This window comes from Delphinus delphis, chromosome 2 (assembly GCF_949987515.2).
Source record: "Delphinus delphis chromosome 2, mDelDel1.2, whole genome shotgun sequence".
Lineage (NCBI taxonomy): Eukaryota > Metazoa > Chordata > Mammalia > Artiodactyla > Delphinidae > Delphinus > Delphinus delphis.
In genome coordinates this window covers 14,584,765-14,600,719 of record NC_082684.1, presented here as the reverse complement: position 1 = coordinate 14,600,719, position 15,955 = coordinate 14,584,765, and the positions used below count along the sequence as shown (strand labels likewise).

At 42.2% G+C, this 15,955-nt stretch overlaps 1 protein-coding gene across 6 annotated transcripts in view; it reads right to left on the bottom strand.

The window, feature by feature from the left end:
- The window catches only part of EFCAB11 (EF-hand calcium binding domain 11), a 187,380-nt gene that overhangs the window by 48,909 nt on the left and 122,516 nt on the right, over positions 1-15,955 (bottom strand). Inside the window, exon 6 of one of the 6 annotated variants that reach the window (XM_060004070.1) lies at positions 7,880-8,206. The exons of the other annotated variants lie outside the window; for them this stretch is intronic. Within the exon in view, the coding sequence (XP_059860053.1) occupies positions 8,200-8,206 (7 nt within the window). The 3' untranslated portion in view covers positions 7,880-8,199. Of the gene's footprint in view, positions 1-7,879; positions 8,207-15,955 lie in introns of those variants that run through there. 6 annotated transcript variants of the gene reach the window in all.

The window sequence follows — 15,955 nt, the reverse complement described above, 5'->3', positions numbered from 1 at the left end:
AGTAATCAAGACAATATGGTACTGGCACAAAAACAGAAATATAGATCAATGGAACAGGATAGAAAGCCCAGAGATACTCTTTCCTTTTGTGATGCAGTGTGGACTTAGCCCAGACTAGATATGTTCCTGTGAACTAGAGGCTAAGTGGCCCCCACCTTGAAGGAGCCAGGGTTTCACGCTGTGAATTTTTTTATTAAGCTCAGCACCAGTGCTGCTCTAATATTACATTCTAAAGAAAAACATAGGTTGTTTTTAAATTTTAAAAATACATAAATAGCAAATGTTTCTCACAAGTAGTAAATTTACATCATACCAATTTCTTATAATGTTTTGAAAATAATTTTTGTTGTAAATAATTCAAGATGGGCTTCCCTGGTGTCACAGTCGCTAAGAATCCTCCTGCCAATGCAGGGGAAACGGGTTCAAGCCCTGGTCTGGGAAGATCCCACGTGCTGCAGAGTAACTAAGCCTGTGCACCACAACTACTGAGCCTGCACTGTGGACCCCGTGAGCCACAACTACTGAAGCCTGAGTGCCTAGAGCCCGTGCTCTGCAACAAGAGAAGCCACCACAAGGAGTAGCCCGTGCACCGCAACAAAGAGTAGCTCCCACTCACTGCACACTAGAGAAAGCCCGTGTGCAGCAACGAAGACCCAAAGCAGCCAAACATAAATAAATAAAATTTTTAAAAATAAAATAATCATTCAAGAGTGCCCCATGGCCAGGTCTCCAAAGCCAGATTTCAAATTGGAGTGCGTGCTTTTGCTCAAGTTACTTTTAAAAAAAAAAAGAAGAAGGAAGGAAGGAAGGAAAGAAAGGAACGAAGAGAAAGGAATTGAAACAATGGAATATTCTCTATTAAAATGATGTAAAGACTATAGAAGTGACATTTTTAAGTAGAAACAAGAATACAAACTATATATAACTGCAATCTTATAAACACGTATATTCATTTGGGCAGAAGTTGAAGATTATAGGCTAAACACAAACTTGTCTTATGGGTTATTTTGGCTTAAAATAGTCTTTAATATTCATCTCTTTTTCAATTGAAGGAAGGAATTTTTTTTCTTTTTGGTCTGAATTTTCTAAACAAGTGACCTTATTTATGTATAAATCCTCAACAGCTAGAGCAGGATTTCTGTGTCGGTGCTGCTGACATTTTGGGCTGGATCATTCTTTGCTGTGGGAGCTGTCCTGCACACTGTAGGATGTTTAGCAGCATCCTTGGTCTCTACCCACTAGATGCCAGTAGGACTCTCCCCCAGCCCTCCCAGGCTATAACGGTCAAAAATGTCTCCCCGGGCTTCCCTGGTGGAGCAGTGGTTTTGAATCTGCCTGCCGATTCAGGGGACACGGGTTCGTGCCCCAGTCTGGGAAGATCCCACATGCTGCGGAGCGGCTGGGCCCGTGAGCCATGGCCGCTGAGCCTGCGCGTCCGGAGCCTGTGCTCCGCAACGGGAGAAAAATAAAATGTCTCCCCTTATTGCCAAGTGTCTTCTGGGGGGACAAAACCATCCCTGATTGAAAACCACTGAGCTAGAGGAGCCAAAGTCGGAGGCAATTCTCTGGAACATTCCAGCTAAATCTATACTTACTAGAAAATTGCTTTAAAGACTTTTTCTTCTAAACAAGTGATTTCAGGGCAGAGGAGGCATATGTTTCTTGGACAGATTAAGCAGATAATTGCCTCAACACTCTGCCTCGCCGACACTAAGGTTTTGAATGGAGCCCAGAGAAGAACGCAAGCTTTGCCTTCTTCTGGTGATAACAGAGCCAGTGGCGGGCATATCTGTGTTCGCAGCACATACACTGACAGTCGGCAATTATTTTGAGTCACTGTGATAGTTACACGGGGTGTTGAAAGTTGACGCTGCATTTGATTCACCTGAAACATGAATGAGAAATTTAATGTGGAGGCAAAGATGTAAATGAGAAAAGTTTTCTGAGTGGAATTTTTGGGGCAGGGAAAAGGGAGAGAGGCCTTCTTTCTGATTCTTTATGGAATAATTTAAAGGAAAGTCAGAACTACCATTATATTAAGGACAAAGCCATCATACTGACTGAACAGTGAGAGTAAAAATTACCCTCCAAGCAAGGAGCCCCTGCTGGGCATGAGAGGACCCGCCAATTGAAGATGCGATGCTGACAGCTCCTCCCGCAAGCAGCCTTCTCTTCTGAGGACCCTGCCGGTTCTCCTCACTGGCGTGCTTGCCTCTTTGTTGATGAGAGTCCTGCAGGGCTCGACAGCAATTCAGTCGGTGATGTGTTTATTAATTTTACCTTTTTAGAGACGTGTTGTTATAAAGCAGAAACGAACACACCATTGTAAAGAAATTATACTCCAATAAAGATGTTAAAAAGAAAGAAAGAAAGAAAGAAAGAAAAGCCATTCAGACACCCAGGAAAGACAGAAGAGCCACGTAGATGGTTTCCGGTCCTTTGCAGGTTCCTACATGGCTCTGGCAGATGCCTTCCCTTTAGTGTGTGTTGCACCCCCTTCGTGCCCCGCCTCACACTCGCCACCCATCTTTTGCTCCAGCCTTTGCTGGGGGTGCCTCGCGTTACCAGGTACCTCCCCCTGTTCACCTGGGATTGCCTGGAATCACCTGGGCGGGGCCTAACCCTTACAGCCCTGAAGTATGAAAAAAGGAGTTAACGCCCCATAGGTGACCCTTGACCAATGAGGGGACAGGCGTCAACGGATAACCACTTTCCCTCGGTCCCTCTGAGGTTCTCTCGGCTCATGGGAGGTTCTGGTGGGACTGAGTCGCTCACAGATGTAACAACCGCGGTAAGAGGTCCTTGCGCCAGTTTGCTTTCATTACCTGTTCTGCTCTTGCACACCAAGGTTGTGCCCCAAGCAAGCAACCTGCAATGCAAGCCCTCATCCGAAGCTCTGCTTTCAGAGAGATCCCAGGCTGACACAGTGAAAAGTTTATTTTGAGAGATGAAGTTCTCACGGGGCATTTAAATTGCCGTCATCAACAGCATATGTCACATCAGATTCTCATTCAAGTAAAAGGGGACTCACTATTGAAACAGATCAGTTTCTTCTATGTGCAAAATGATTTTTAGAGCAAATTAAATATTCCCTTTAAGAAGAGCTCTGAAGGTTGAAGTTCCAGGCAGTTGAAATGCCAAAGTCAACCAGAAAAAGAGAGCAGCATTCTCTTCGTTGTATCATATGCATGTCTTACTTACTATCTAGCCTGCCAACAATAAATGGTATTATTAGACTTTAGGTGAGGACAATATATTCCTCAGTATAAGAGACTTCTTCTGCCACTTGGATGCAGAGGTACAGCTATGGACTGGCTGTGGCCAGGTGGTGGAATTGGCCATTGAGGATGAACTGTGGAGGATAAAAGGATGGCCAGGAACAAAGAATGACACAAGCCAGGCAAAACTTTGGCCTCATTAGGATCAGGCTCAGCCTACTAGATGAAAGACACAGTGGATGCTGTCAGCTACTTCCCCAGCATCTATGCCCCCATCCCCTGTGCTACTCAGCAGCTGTGTGATTTGGGTGGATGGGTTCCCACTCCAAACTCCAGAAGCGGGATCCCTCTGGCCTAATAAGCCAACCAATTTAATCCCACTCTCCTTAGTGTGGTGACTGGTTTAAGGATTCGCTGGTTGATTAGTACGTGGCATTCCTCCCCTGACCACTGCCGATGGGCAAAGAGTTGGGTCAACCATAATGAAGCCTGGAAATTTTGTTTGCGAGCTGAGAAAGGAGAAGCTCTTTCAGCTGGGATGCAGAGGTGACACGATATTACAATGGTCCTTTTCCTACCACAAGAGTACGAAGTCCACAACAGTTCTATGAGCCATTGATCCAAAAATTTTTGCACCTGCTTTTCATTGTCAATTATCAGCCTGCAAATGGAGCTATACACAGTGAAGGGAAGAATCAGAAAAATTAGAGTGAACTGGAGCCTAATCAACCAGGCCTGAAGCATGCCCAATTTCAAAACTCTTAGTCACCTGATCCAATAAATTCCCTGGGTTGTTAAAGGAAGTATGAAATGGATTTCCTGGTACTTGCAAATAAAAGTGTCCTGACATGCCAGGTATCCCATCTGAAATCTTTTCTAAACCTTATAATATCTGGAACTTGGTATACATAGAGTAGACACTCATAAATTCAATATTTTTGAAATAATTATTCCATTTTGAAAGAAACCCTAAGATAACTCAGATTTTTCTCTTTAGGTGCCATCTCAAGATTCTGGATTATTCTCCGCAGTTCTGCCTTCTAAAGAAGTTACTTCCTTGCTGTAATCCAACAAAAATCTTTGTTTACAGTGGCTTAACTGTGATTATGTGCTGAAAGAAGGTATTGATGGGACCGATATGGTTTTTCCCTAAAGAGTGACAGGATAGATTCTCCAGTCCAAGAAAAAGAAAGAAGAAAGGAAAATGGATGTGAAATGCAGTCACAGCTGGCAAAAGTGATTAACCATAAATAATGACTCACTTTTTCCTATTTACTAGGTTTTTAAAACAAGGAGTCTTATGTAAAGCTAGAGATATTTTAAAAGGAGAAAAGAATGTACTTTCAGTATGCCTGATTATTGACTACTTGTGTGCATGTGGATAAATGCAATCAACATACAGCCCAAAGTCTCATTTCTGGCAAAGAGTTTCATATTCCTTCTCTATCAAGTGTTTTAGCAGAACTGCTAATAAATAGTGAGATGATCTTTTTTTCTCAGTTTGAATCTCTGGAAGAGAAATTGTGATGGAAGAAAATAGCATGGATCAGACAGCTTTAAGGATAAAGAACAAAAACAAAAGTGAGCCTCTTTGGACTAAGCATAAAAAATCTGGTTCCTGTACTTTTGGGTCACTAGGTCCTCCGTTCTCTCTCCAGGCCATATCTGTGTAAGAGGCTTACTCTGAATGCAGCAGGGAGGCAGTGTGATCCACCAGAAAAGGCCTAGGAGTGACCTTTCATCTTAGTGAGGCTAGGTGACCCTGGGCAAGTGTCTCAGCAGCTGTGAATCTCAAGCTTCTCACTGGTCAAGCTGCTCGACTATGGTTGCTAAGATTTGATACAGCCGTACATTTTGATGAATCTATGCTGGATCTTAATCTACAACTAGTGTCTTTGTACCGAAAGTCCAAAAAGGCAAGCCGACCCCCGTTAGCCATTTTTAGCCTTTAAAAAGTAGTTTGAGGGCTTCCCTGGTGGCGCAGTGGTTGAGAGTCCGCCTGCCGATGCAGGGGACACGGGTTCGTGCCCCAGTCTGGGAAGAGCCCACATGCCGCTGAGCCTGCGCGTCCGGAGCCTGTGCTCCGCAACGGGAGAGGCCACGACAGTGAGAGGCCCGCGTACCGGAAAAAAAAAAAAAAAAAAAAAAAAGTAGTTTGAGTCTTTAACCCACAGACAGTTGTAAGGAACCATAAACATATATACATGTAAATGGGAAAAAAATGATCCTGCCTTCAATAGTATGAAATATGAATGGAGATAAAGCCATTTCTATTTCAAATATATAATCACCTCAGCTGAGATATCTAGTATCATCTTGAACTTGATTATGAGATAACAGAAATGGGACAGAGATGGCAATCATTTAATCTCTTAAGAACAGCTATTTTGAAGAGCTTTTCACTCTATGCTCAATAGATTTCTAGCAGGTTATGATCTGGCTAGAAAGAAAGCATAATGATGAGGAAAATTATGTTTTCAATAACACAGGCTTTTACACTACAAGTTCTTCCACAAAGGAGGCAATAAAATGAACTCTGACCACTTTAACTGATGGCATAATGGCTCCATGAACAGATGGGGCCTCTCTGAAAGCAACAAGTTCATATCCTTGATTGGAGGTCTAGGAATGAGCTGAACTTTCAAGTGTAATGTAGGAAAGATTACATACTTCCAGACAAGAAAGCTGAGTGTTAGGGGGTTCAGATGCTTGGAGAGACGGACTAAAAGAATAAAGCTTAATAAGCTTCATTTTGCTAATGCAACAAATAGAGTTGAAGTTGAAATCTGAACTATAAACATTGAGCCATGTATAAATGCCCTGCTAATCATGCTGTTAGCCACTGTCAGATAGGAAGCGTGCTTTTTTAAAAAGCACACTTCCTCGGAGTCAGAAACACCAATTGTCAGATAATGCTTATTTTCCCTAGTAGTATTAGGTTTTCGAGAAGAATATACTTTTAATAATATATGGTGGGGGACTGTGGAATTTTTTGTTTGCTTATTTCAAATTGGTGGGGATAAACAGGTTGGTAGGAAAAGGAGCTGGGATCACTGCCTATCCATTTATCCATTTGGGAACGGCTGGAGTCTGTTTCCATGGCAGAGCCTGCTATGTGTTCAACAAAACTTATTTCCTTCTCTTCCTGAGAACGTAGCTAAACCACATTTTCCAGCCTCCCTTGCAATTAGACGGGACTGGGAGTTCTGGCAACAGAAGGATAATAATATAATAATATAGAAACAAAGAATATCCATTGCTCCATCTAATTAAAAGCATTCACATTTCAAAGGAGTGTACAGGACCTGACAGTCACCCCAGGGACTCTGGCACAGCCAGATCCTGAAAGATATTCTCATACTGTGTTAGCAGAGACTCATAGTAATCCAAGGGATTAACTCTATATAGCTTGGTAGAGGAACAATATTTTAAAATTCTATCAAGTCAGGGTGTTTTTTTTTTTTTTTTCATTAAATGAGAGTACAGGAATTTATAAAAATTAAGATTTTTAACTGCTTACACTGTAGTTTTAAATAATCCACTAGGGAAAATAAGATTTTATATCTCAGGCCAGTTCTCAATGATATGCATCACTGAGCCAATAGAAAATCTGGCCTTACTTCATAATTGCAATAAATTATTTATGTTTTTGTTTACAGCATACTCTCAGCATTTAAAACCTCTGGGTCTGTGGACAATAATAAGCAATATAAAAAATGAATAACACTTCATAATGAAACAATTCCCTCAGATGATCAGAAGTAGCCTATTAATAAAGCCCACCTATAATCACAAAGTCACACCAAGTGGAATAACCACAAGGGCTTTTTTAGAATTGCAGTCGAAATCGAACTCCAGTGGAAGGAGATGAAAGTTCAGAGGGCATATGGCAAGTGTTTAGAAAATCATGAAATGCAAAGAGAATGAACATGGCCAAATTAATCAAATCCTAGGCTAAGACCAAGGGACTCCAAGTGCAACTGCAGAGGGGATATTTTAGGACTAGAACCTGGAAGGGCTTCTTCACACAACACCTAGAAAACAGGACTCCTTTTCTATCCCTGAACTAATAATTCCCAAGGTTGGTATGGGGATGGGGGAAGAAGAGGGGATGTACCCCGCTTAATGAGGTCTCACAAAGTACACGACACCCCCCTGTTCCGATCCTCACGGGCCTCTCCCCTCCCGTTCAGCACTGAGAATCACTCTCCAGCGGGGTGACCACAGTGCCAGAAGCTGGCATGACATTTGCCTTCTGAGCGGGTGGGAGGGCTGGAGAGAGTCTCCGGAGGTCTCAGGCTGAGAACAGAAGCTGGCTCAAGGAGGGTTTCAGTACTGCGTAAATCACCAAGGGACATTAGGAGTGTGTTGGGGGGTAGGGGTGGGGCCCTTCTTAGCCTTGGGAAGAAAATGGACTCTCCCATAAACGGCCACAGCAATACTGATTTCAGGGGTTCAAATTACTGGTCCCAACCAGCGTGACGTTTTCTATCCATTATCTAGTCTCTCCTGCCCACAGGCAGGGCCACATCACTGATTACGGAGTATTTCAGCCGCTAAAAAAGATCCCGATCATCATTAAAGATACAAAGTGTTGATCTATGCTGGCTAAGTGAGGTAAAATGTTTGTGCCCTTCTAGTTAGAACTCAACGAGGCTATTTCAGGATATTTATTAAACCAATTAAGTATTTACATTATGCTCAAGCAAAGAGGCACAGTCATAGAGTACATAAATATGAGAAGATGAAAACAAGAAAATTCACGTTGGGAAAACTGTTTTTCCGGTTTCCTCGAATTGGGTGCAGAGGACGCACTGACTGTTTGGGAACGAGTTTGCGTTGAGCAGGCATCAGTGGTGACCTCGTGATCACCTGCACACATCTTTTTGCTGTGGTTGAACTAAGGTAACCAGGAAAAGTTCATCACCTCCCCAGATGTCTTCCTTGTGGGGTGTACAGTCTACATCTTGGAAAGTGGTGATTAAGGGCTGGAAAGACAATTTAGGAAATCTTCAAAGCCTAAACGAAATGGGTCTATTCCTACAGTTTTCCCCCTCAATTAAAATTCTTAGTGCCATGATGATGATGAACCCAAACTACAAATACTTTCTTTAGCCTACGGCGCACATGTGGTAAAGGAGTCCATGTTTTCTCAAATACAGTGATAGTCCGTGAATGCTGGACCACCTGTGTGATATTATTACTAGTTTTCTTCCTCACTTGACTGTAAACTTGCAGTAGGCAGAGACCACATACAAGTTCACTGTGCTGTTCTGAGACTTGATGCAGTGCCTGACACCCACACTGGCATTCAAGAAACATGTGCTGTATATATGAACATGTGAATAGGAAAGTTTGGAAATGGGAGAAAAGAAATGTCACTTACCATCCCATGATCTTAAACCAGTTGCTATGATCATTGTGGCACTTTTCTTTCTGATTAGGGTAAGAACTTCTGTATTCTGCTCTTTTAAATGTGCTATAAACATTTCCCCCATTGTTATAGTCTTTATTATTTCCATTTTTAATGGCTGTATATGATTTTATCAAATGGAATTATAATAATTTACTTATTTGTTGGATTTGTTTTTTTTTCGGTATGCGGGCCTCTCACTGTTGTGGCCTCTCCTGCCGCGGAGCACAGGCTCCGGATGCGCAGGCTCAGCAGCCATGGCTCACGGGTCCAGCCGCTCCGCGGCATGTGGGATTCTTCTGTATCGGGGCACGAACCCGTGTCTCCTGCATCGGCAGGCGGACTCTCAACCACTGCGCCACCAGGGAGGCCCCTATTTGTTGGACTTTTGAGATGCCCCAGTCTTTTTGCTTTTATAGCTGTGTCAATGAACACATTCACTAAAAATGCTTTTTCTGAGAAACAGATTCTTGAGTTCATTTACTTATTCATCAGACACACACTAAAAGCCACTATGGACCAAGTGCATTAGGTTCTGAAGATGTAGGGGTGAGCAGAAAAGAAATAGAGCCCCTTGCAGCTTTTAGTTCAGCCAGCGAGAGAATTAAATAATTCTACAAGAAAGTAGAAGCACCAGTGTGCTAAGTGCCCTGCAGGAGAAACAGAAGGTGGTGAAGTACAGGGCAGGGACGAATTGCCCGGCAGAGGGGACAGCATGCACAAGGGCCTCACGGCAAGAGACAGCAAGTACATTCAAGGAACTGGAAGAAGCAATGTGGCCAGAGTACAGAGCGGGGATGAGCATGGAGCCCAATGAGGCTGAGGATGAATGGAATGAAACTGCTCAGGACCTGGTGGGCCACTTAAGGATTCTGGTTATAATCCAAAGAGCTATGGGAAGCTGCCAAAGTGCTTCAAGGAGAGGGCTAATGTGCTTAAATGTACATTTTGAAAGTTCATCCTTGCTGAGGTAGGCAGAATGATGGCCCTCCAAAGATGTCCATGTTCTAATCCCTGGAGCGTATGGTTGTGTTCCATGGGAAAAGGGGGATAGAGTTGTAGATGGAATTAAGGCCGCTGACCTTAAAACGGAAGAGTATCCTAGATGATCCAGGTGGGCCCAATGTAATCTCAATGATCTTTAAAGGAGGAAGAGGGAAGTAAGTAGAAGACTCAGGAATGAGTCAGAGAGAGATTGGAAGATGCTAAGCTGCTGGCTTTGAAAACGGAGGAAGGTGCCCTGAGCCAAGGAATGCAGGTGGCCTCCAGAAGCTGGAAAAGGAGAGGAAGTGGATTTTCCCCTAGAGCCTCTAGCTGTAATGCAGCCCAGCTGACATCTTGATTTTGGCCCAGGGAGGCCCGTTTTGGATCCCTAACCTCTAGTATGGAAAGCTAACAAATGTGTGTTAAGTCACTAAGTCTGGGGTAATTCGTTACAGCAGCCGTAGGAAATTAATACAAGGGGACAGATCGTGGGTTCTGTTTTGGATAGTTGAGTTTCACATGTCCTCAACACAAAGAATAGGGACATTTGGAAGTATTCATCTATTTAGCTACTTTTCTAATAAGTTACATGATCTGTAAAGAAATTTGACTTTTCACGACCCCAGTTTTATCATATATAAAAACAAGTTTTATTTAAGGTCGGTTCTACTTCTAAATCTCTGAGTTTATAAGCTTGAAAAGAAACAAATATGCTTTTCCCTTAGATTCCTGTCAGTACTTGGCAGTCATTCGGGAAAAAGTGATATTAAAAATAGTGGATCTAAACTAAAGGGGGAAAAGATTCCATTAAAAAACGCACCCCATATATAAAATTATCTTTAAATACCTTAATAAGAAATGTGTTGAATTTACATAAAGAAAACTACAAAATTCCATGGAGACCTACAAAAGGATATTTTAAAATGTCCATATGTGTGTTCCTGGATGGGAAGACTGAACGTTGTAAACATGCCAAATTCTTCCCAATTAATTTATAAGTTGAACGCAATTTTCATCGGAACCCCACAGGGAGGTTTTTGGAACTCCGCAAAAATGATTCTACCATCCATCTGGAAAATAAACAGGCAGGAAGAGCTGAGAACAATTTGAAAACAAGAAATACCAGGTTTTAGAACATATTATAAGAACTGGGGGAAAAAGTGTGTCCTTGGTGTAAGAATAAGGGAAGAGAGTAGATCACAGCCTGGAAAGGTCCCCTAGGATGTAAAAGAACTCAATACAGAATATAATAATCAAGACATTATATATAGGGCATCCCTGGTGGTGCAATGGTTGAGAGTCCGCCTGCCGATGCAGGGGACATGGGTTCGTGCCCCGGTCCGGGAAGATCCCACATGCCGCGGAGCGGCTGGGCTCGTGAGCCATGGCCGCTGAGCCTGCGCGTCCGGAGCCTGTGCTCCACAACAGGAGAGGCCGCAACAGTGAGAGGCCTGCATACCGCAAAAAAAAAAAAAAAAAAAAAAAAAAAGACATTATATATAAATACGGGTTATCTAGCAAATGATATGGGGAAAACTGGCTTGCAATTTGGAAACAAAAATGTTTAGATCATCACCCCATGCTAAATACCCAACTAAATTCCAAAGCACTAAACAATCTTAAAACTCAAAGCAACCAAGAAAATGGAAGTGGATATTAACCTGGCCTCTAGATGAGGAAAACTTTCTCAGTATAAAAGCAGTGGGAAAAAATTGCAAAGGAAAAGATCACAGGTTTGAATATATGAAAACTTAAAACTTTGCAGATCAAAAAATCATCATAAAATAAAAGGAAAACAGCACACTGGGAATAATAGTTGTGATAAAAATAGAAACAGGTCAATATTCTCATCATAGAAAAGAGGTAAATGACATGGATAGATAATTCACAGAAGAGGGAACAGGAAGAGCTAATCAAATGTGAAAATGTTCAATATTACTAGCAAGCAGGGAAACAGAACCAAACATGAGATATACTGTTTTCCACCTATTAGATTATCAAAGATTTGAAAAATAAATAACATTCAGTCATCAGTGAGAGCACAGAGGGGCAGATGCTGCAAGAGGCAGTCACATTTGTTAATTAGGCAATTTGGTAAGAAGAATCAGGAGCCCTAAAAATGAAAAAATAAGTTCATACTACCCAGTATGGTCTTCCCACATCTAGGAACCTCTCCTAAGGAAAAAACTTAAAAGTGTGAACAGATACGTTGATTGTAGGGTTATTTATAAAGTGAAAACGGCAAAATGATTGAAAAGCATGGGATCTAAAATTCACTTAACAAAAACATGGAGAGAAACAAGAAAGACTAAATACCAAAATATTAACAACAGTTACCTTTGATTTGCTAGGGATGTGGTTGGTTTTTATTCTCTTTTTCTTACCTTTCTCTATTTCCAAAATATTGTACAAGGAGCATTTGTTACTTTTGTAGCCAGATCTCTTCCCCGCCACACACATGCACAAGCGCCACCCCCCCGCCCCCCCACCCCACAACCACCTCTTCACTATTTTGCCAGCTTCCCCCTGTATGCAACTGAGAGCTAAGGGAAAATTCATGTTTGATAAAATCATGCTGCGAGTGATGGCCAACAAAGGAAAAACATTTAGCACTTCGAGGGCTTATTTGAGTTTATAAGAAAGGAATGAAAGGAAAGATGTTATGGACAGAACCGTTAAACAAGTGTGTTCGAAGGAGGGTCCCGGGTGCCGCCGTCTGGGCGCACATTCCTCCGCGGCAGTTTTCTTTCTGTGACTGCATGGTCTGACTATTCGGCACACTTGACACTCTTTAGCAATAAATACATCCCGCGTATGGAAGTTTTACTGAAAACAGCTACCAGCGGGGAGAGAAAACAAACAGAACCCTTTTCTTAGTTTGAATCAAACCGCAGGGATAAAACGAGTCTGAACTTCGCGCTTGGTATTCTCATCTCTGGAGGACCGTACAGAACAAACACCCTGAGGTGGGAACGCTTCATGTCTTCTTTTCTTCCCTGTCGCTTCTCTGCACCCCTACCCCTGCCCCCCGCCCCGCCCAGTGAAGTGGGCTGCTGCGATGAGGGCTTCAGATCTGCCGCCTGTCAGCCCCACGGGCTCTGGGACCCTGGGATGGAGGCGGGGTCTAACCTGCCCATCATGCTTCCAAATTCCCACCCCCTCCCCAGAATAAGAGCATGCAGGCATTTTTTCCTTTTAGAGACTTTAGAAATCACCCAACCCATTCTTTTTTTTTTTTTTTCCCCAACCCACTCTTGCCATTTTATGGATGAGGAAATTGAGGCTCAGAAGCATAAAGCAACTTTGCTAAAGTTACCTATCCAGCTAGCAACAAAATTAGGCCAGAAAACCAGGTCTCTTGATTCATAGCACAGTCCCATGCCCAGCTAATAATAATTCTGTGCTTTCTGAGATCATAAAGACCTTTGTCAGAAATCCACGTGGATCCTATTTTACACAGAAAGAAAAGCCAAGTTGTAGAATACAAACAGCTCAAAGCTACATACACACTGCATGTAGTACTAGAAGCAAGACTCTGGGACTCATTTCCAACTCCTAGACTGTTCTCACTGTATGTGGGAATATGGGATAAACTCTGGGATTAGGATGACTCTGTTGTACAATCAGCCAAGCTTTTCACAGCCATGCAGAGTTACGGGCTGAATAAGACCTGGACCTGGAATGCCCTAGACCATGACATCACATTGAGTGTCCTCCCCAGAGCGCCACAGAACAGCACAGAGAACATTCCACTAATTCAGGGCTGGGAAAAGAAAGCACAAAAACATTTCAAAATGTTAGTGCTTCAGAATTATGCAGTGAGTGTACATTTGAAAATTTTCCATTAAAGTTCTTAATTAGGTTTTTCTCCCACAGATGCTGGGTTGTACTTAAGAGCCCTTAGCAAACTTTGAGTTTAAGAGAAGCACTGGCATCAAGATTAGAGGAATTTCATTATAAAATACTTTTTAATTAATGCTACATAGAGAGCTGTAAACTTGAGTTTTGGGCAATGGTGAGGAGATAAACTATTAGAGGACAGTGAGTGCTCCTGGAGCATCATGAAATTAGAGTTTTGACTGATTTGATAGAGCATCTAACTGGAAAAATAAAAATCAAGGGGAAAGTTGAATGAACAGGTTAGAGACAGAGCTGAGACCAGAGAGAATGTGAAGTCTACAGGAGGCTGAGCGACAAGATGAATGAATGCTAAAGCCTCTCAAAATTCAGGGCAAAAGATGAAAAATTTGTGAAGCAAAATGGAAGGTAACCAAAAAGAAATACATTCTTTTTTTTTTTTTTTTTTTTTTGCGGTAAGCGGGCCTCTCACTGTTGCGGCCTCTCCCGTTGTGGAGCACAGGCTCCGGACGCGCAGGCTCAGCGGCCATGGCTCACGGGCCCAGCCGCTCCGCGGCACATGGGATCTTCCCAGACCAGGGCACAAACCCGTGTCCCCTGCATCGGCAGGCGGACTCTCAACCACTGCGCCACCAGGGAAGCCCACAAGGAAACTTTAGATGGTGATAAATATCTTCATTATCTTGACTGTGGTGATAATTCAAGAGTATATACATCTCAAAAACTATTACACTGTATACTTTAAATATGTGCGGTTTATTGCATGTCAATTATATTGCAGTACAGATGTTGAAAAATGCTTTAGGTAGAAAATCATCTATACCATCATCTTTTACAATGGCAAAAACCCAGTAGGAAATCCAAGTGTCCTACAAAAGGAATATAGCTCAGTAAAGTACAGCTCATCAATGTACCATAAAGCTTTTCTGTTATTAAATAATATATGTGATGCCATGTAGATATAAACTAATATTTTCTCATAGTAGAATATGAAATGATATACACATTACTACAACTATACAAAACCCTGTGATTACATATGGCTGAAGACTAAAAGAGGCCATAGAGAAACCTAACAGCTGTTATTGCAGAGTAATACATTATACGTATAAATGTAGAGTTGTTGAAATAAGTTTCTTTCTTTTTTAAAAAAGAATAGTATGTTTGTATTTTAGAGTTTTGTTAACATCTTTCTAAAGCTCCCTCTAAAGTATTCAGGAAGTTCTGTGCTAAGGAGACAGAGAAACTAAGTGAAATTTCAATGCTGATTCTCCAACAAAATAATTATTTGCCTCTTTCCTCGCTCTTTACAGGCACTCTGCTCCATTCCCACTGGTCCCACTACTGCCATGATCTTTCCATCGCCAGGACACTGCTTTCCTCAAGTCCTTGCCATTCCTCCCCCAGCTATCATCACGATTCTGCACATTAAACCTCAGTTTCTATGCTGCCATCAAGACAGACTACATCACCAATTTCCCTCATAAAAACAGAAGACTCCCACTCTGCCCACGTACTATGGTTAGCTCCTTAACATAAGTCTCTCATGAGCTACTGCAACCTGTACTTCCAGCCTTATTTCCAAAATTAGTTCCTTATTCCCAGACTCTTATTTGTTAGTCCTTAATTCCTAGGTACCACCCTAGGCTCTGGGGGTATAAAAATGAACAGTATTTGTGTGGTGGTTAATTTTTTGTGTCACCTTGGGTAGGCTATGGCGCCTACTTGTTTGGTCAAACACCAGTCTAGATGTTGCTGGGAAGGTTAATTTTTTAGATGTGATTAACCTTTAAATCAGTAGACTTTTGAGTCTGGCAGATAACCCTCCACATGGGTGGGCCTCATCCAATCCGTTCAAGGTCTTACAAGCAAAGAGTGATGCTTCCCAAAGAAGAAGTGATTCTGTCTCCAGAATGCAGTATAGAAGCCTTGGCTGAGGGACTTCCCTGGCGCTCCAGTGGTTAAGACTCTGAGCTTCCACTGCAGCGGGTGTGGGGTCTATCCCTGGTCAAGGAACTGCGATCCCACATGCCGTGTGGTGTGGCCCCCAAAATAAATAAATAAATAAAATTAAAAAGAAAAAGAAAAGAAACCTCGGCTGAGTCTGCCGTCTGCAGCCTTACCTGTGGACTTCAGACTTGCCGGCTCACAACTGTGTAAGCCAAATTCCTTAAAATAAATCTCTCTCCAGATATGTCCTATTGTTTCTGTTTCTCTGGAGAACTCTAATACCATATGGCTCCTACACTTATGGAACTCGTAGGCTAACCCAGGAAATAGAAATATACACAAATAATTCAATCAAACTTGGAGAGTACCAGAGTAGCCCTTCTGCCATAAACAATGAAAGATATATATAGATATTTTTTTTAAAATTTGTTTTTTGATGTGGACCATTTTTTAAGTCTTTAATGAATTTGTTACAATATTGCTTCTGTTTTATGTTTTGGCTTTTTGGCCAAGAGGCATGTGGGATCTTAGC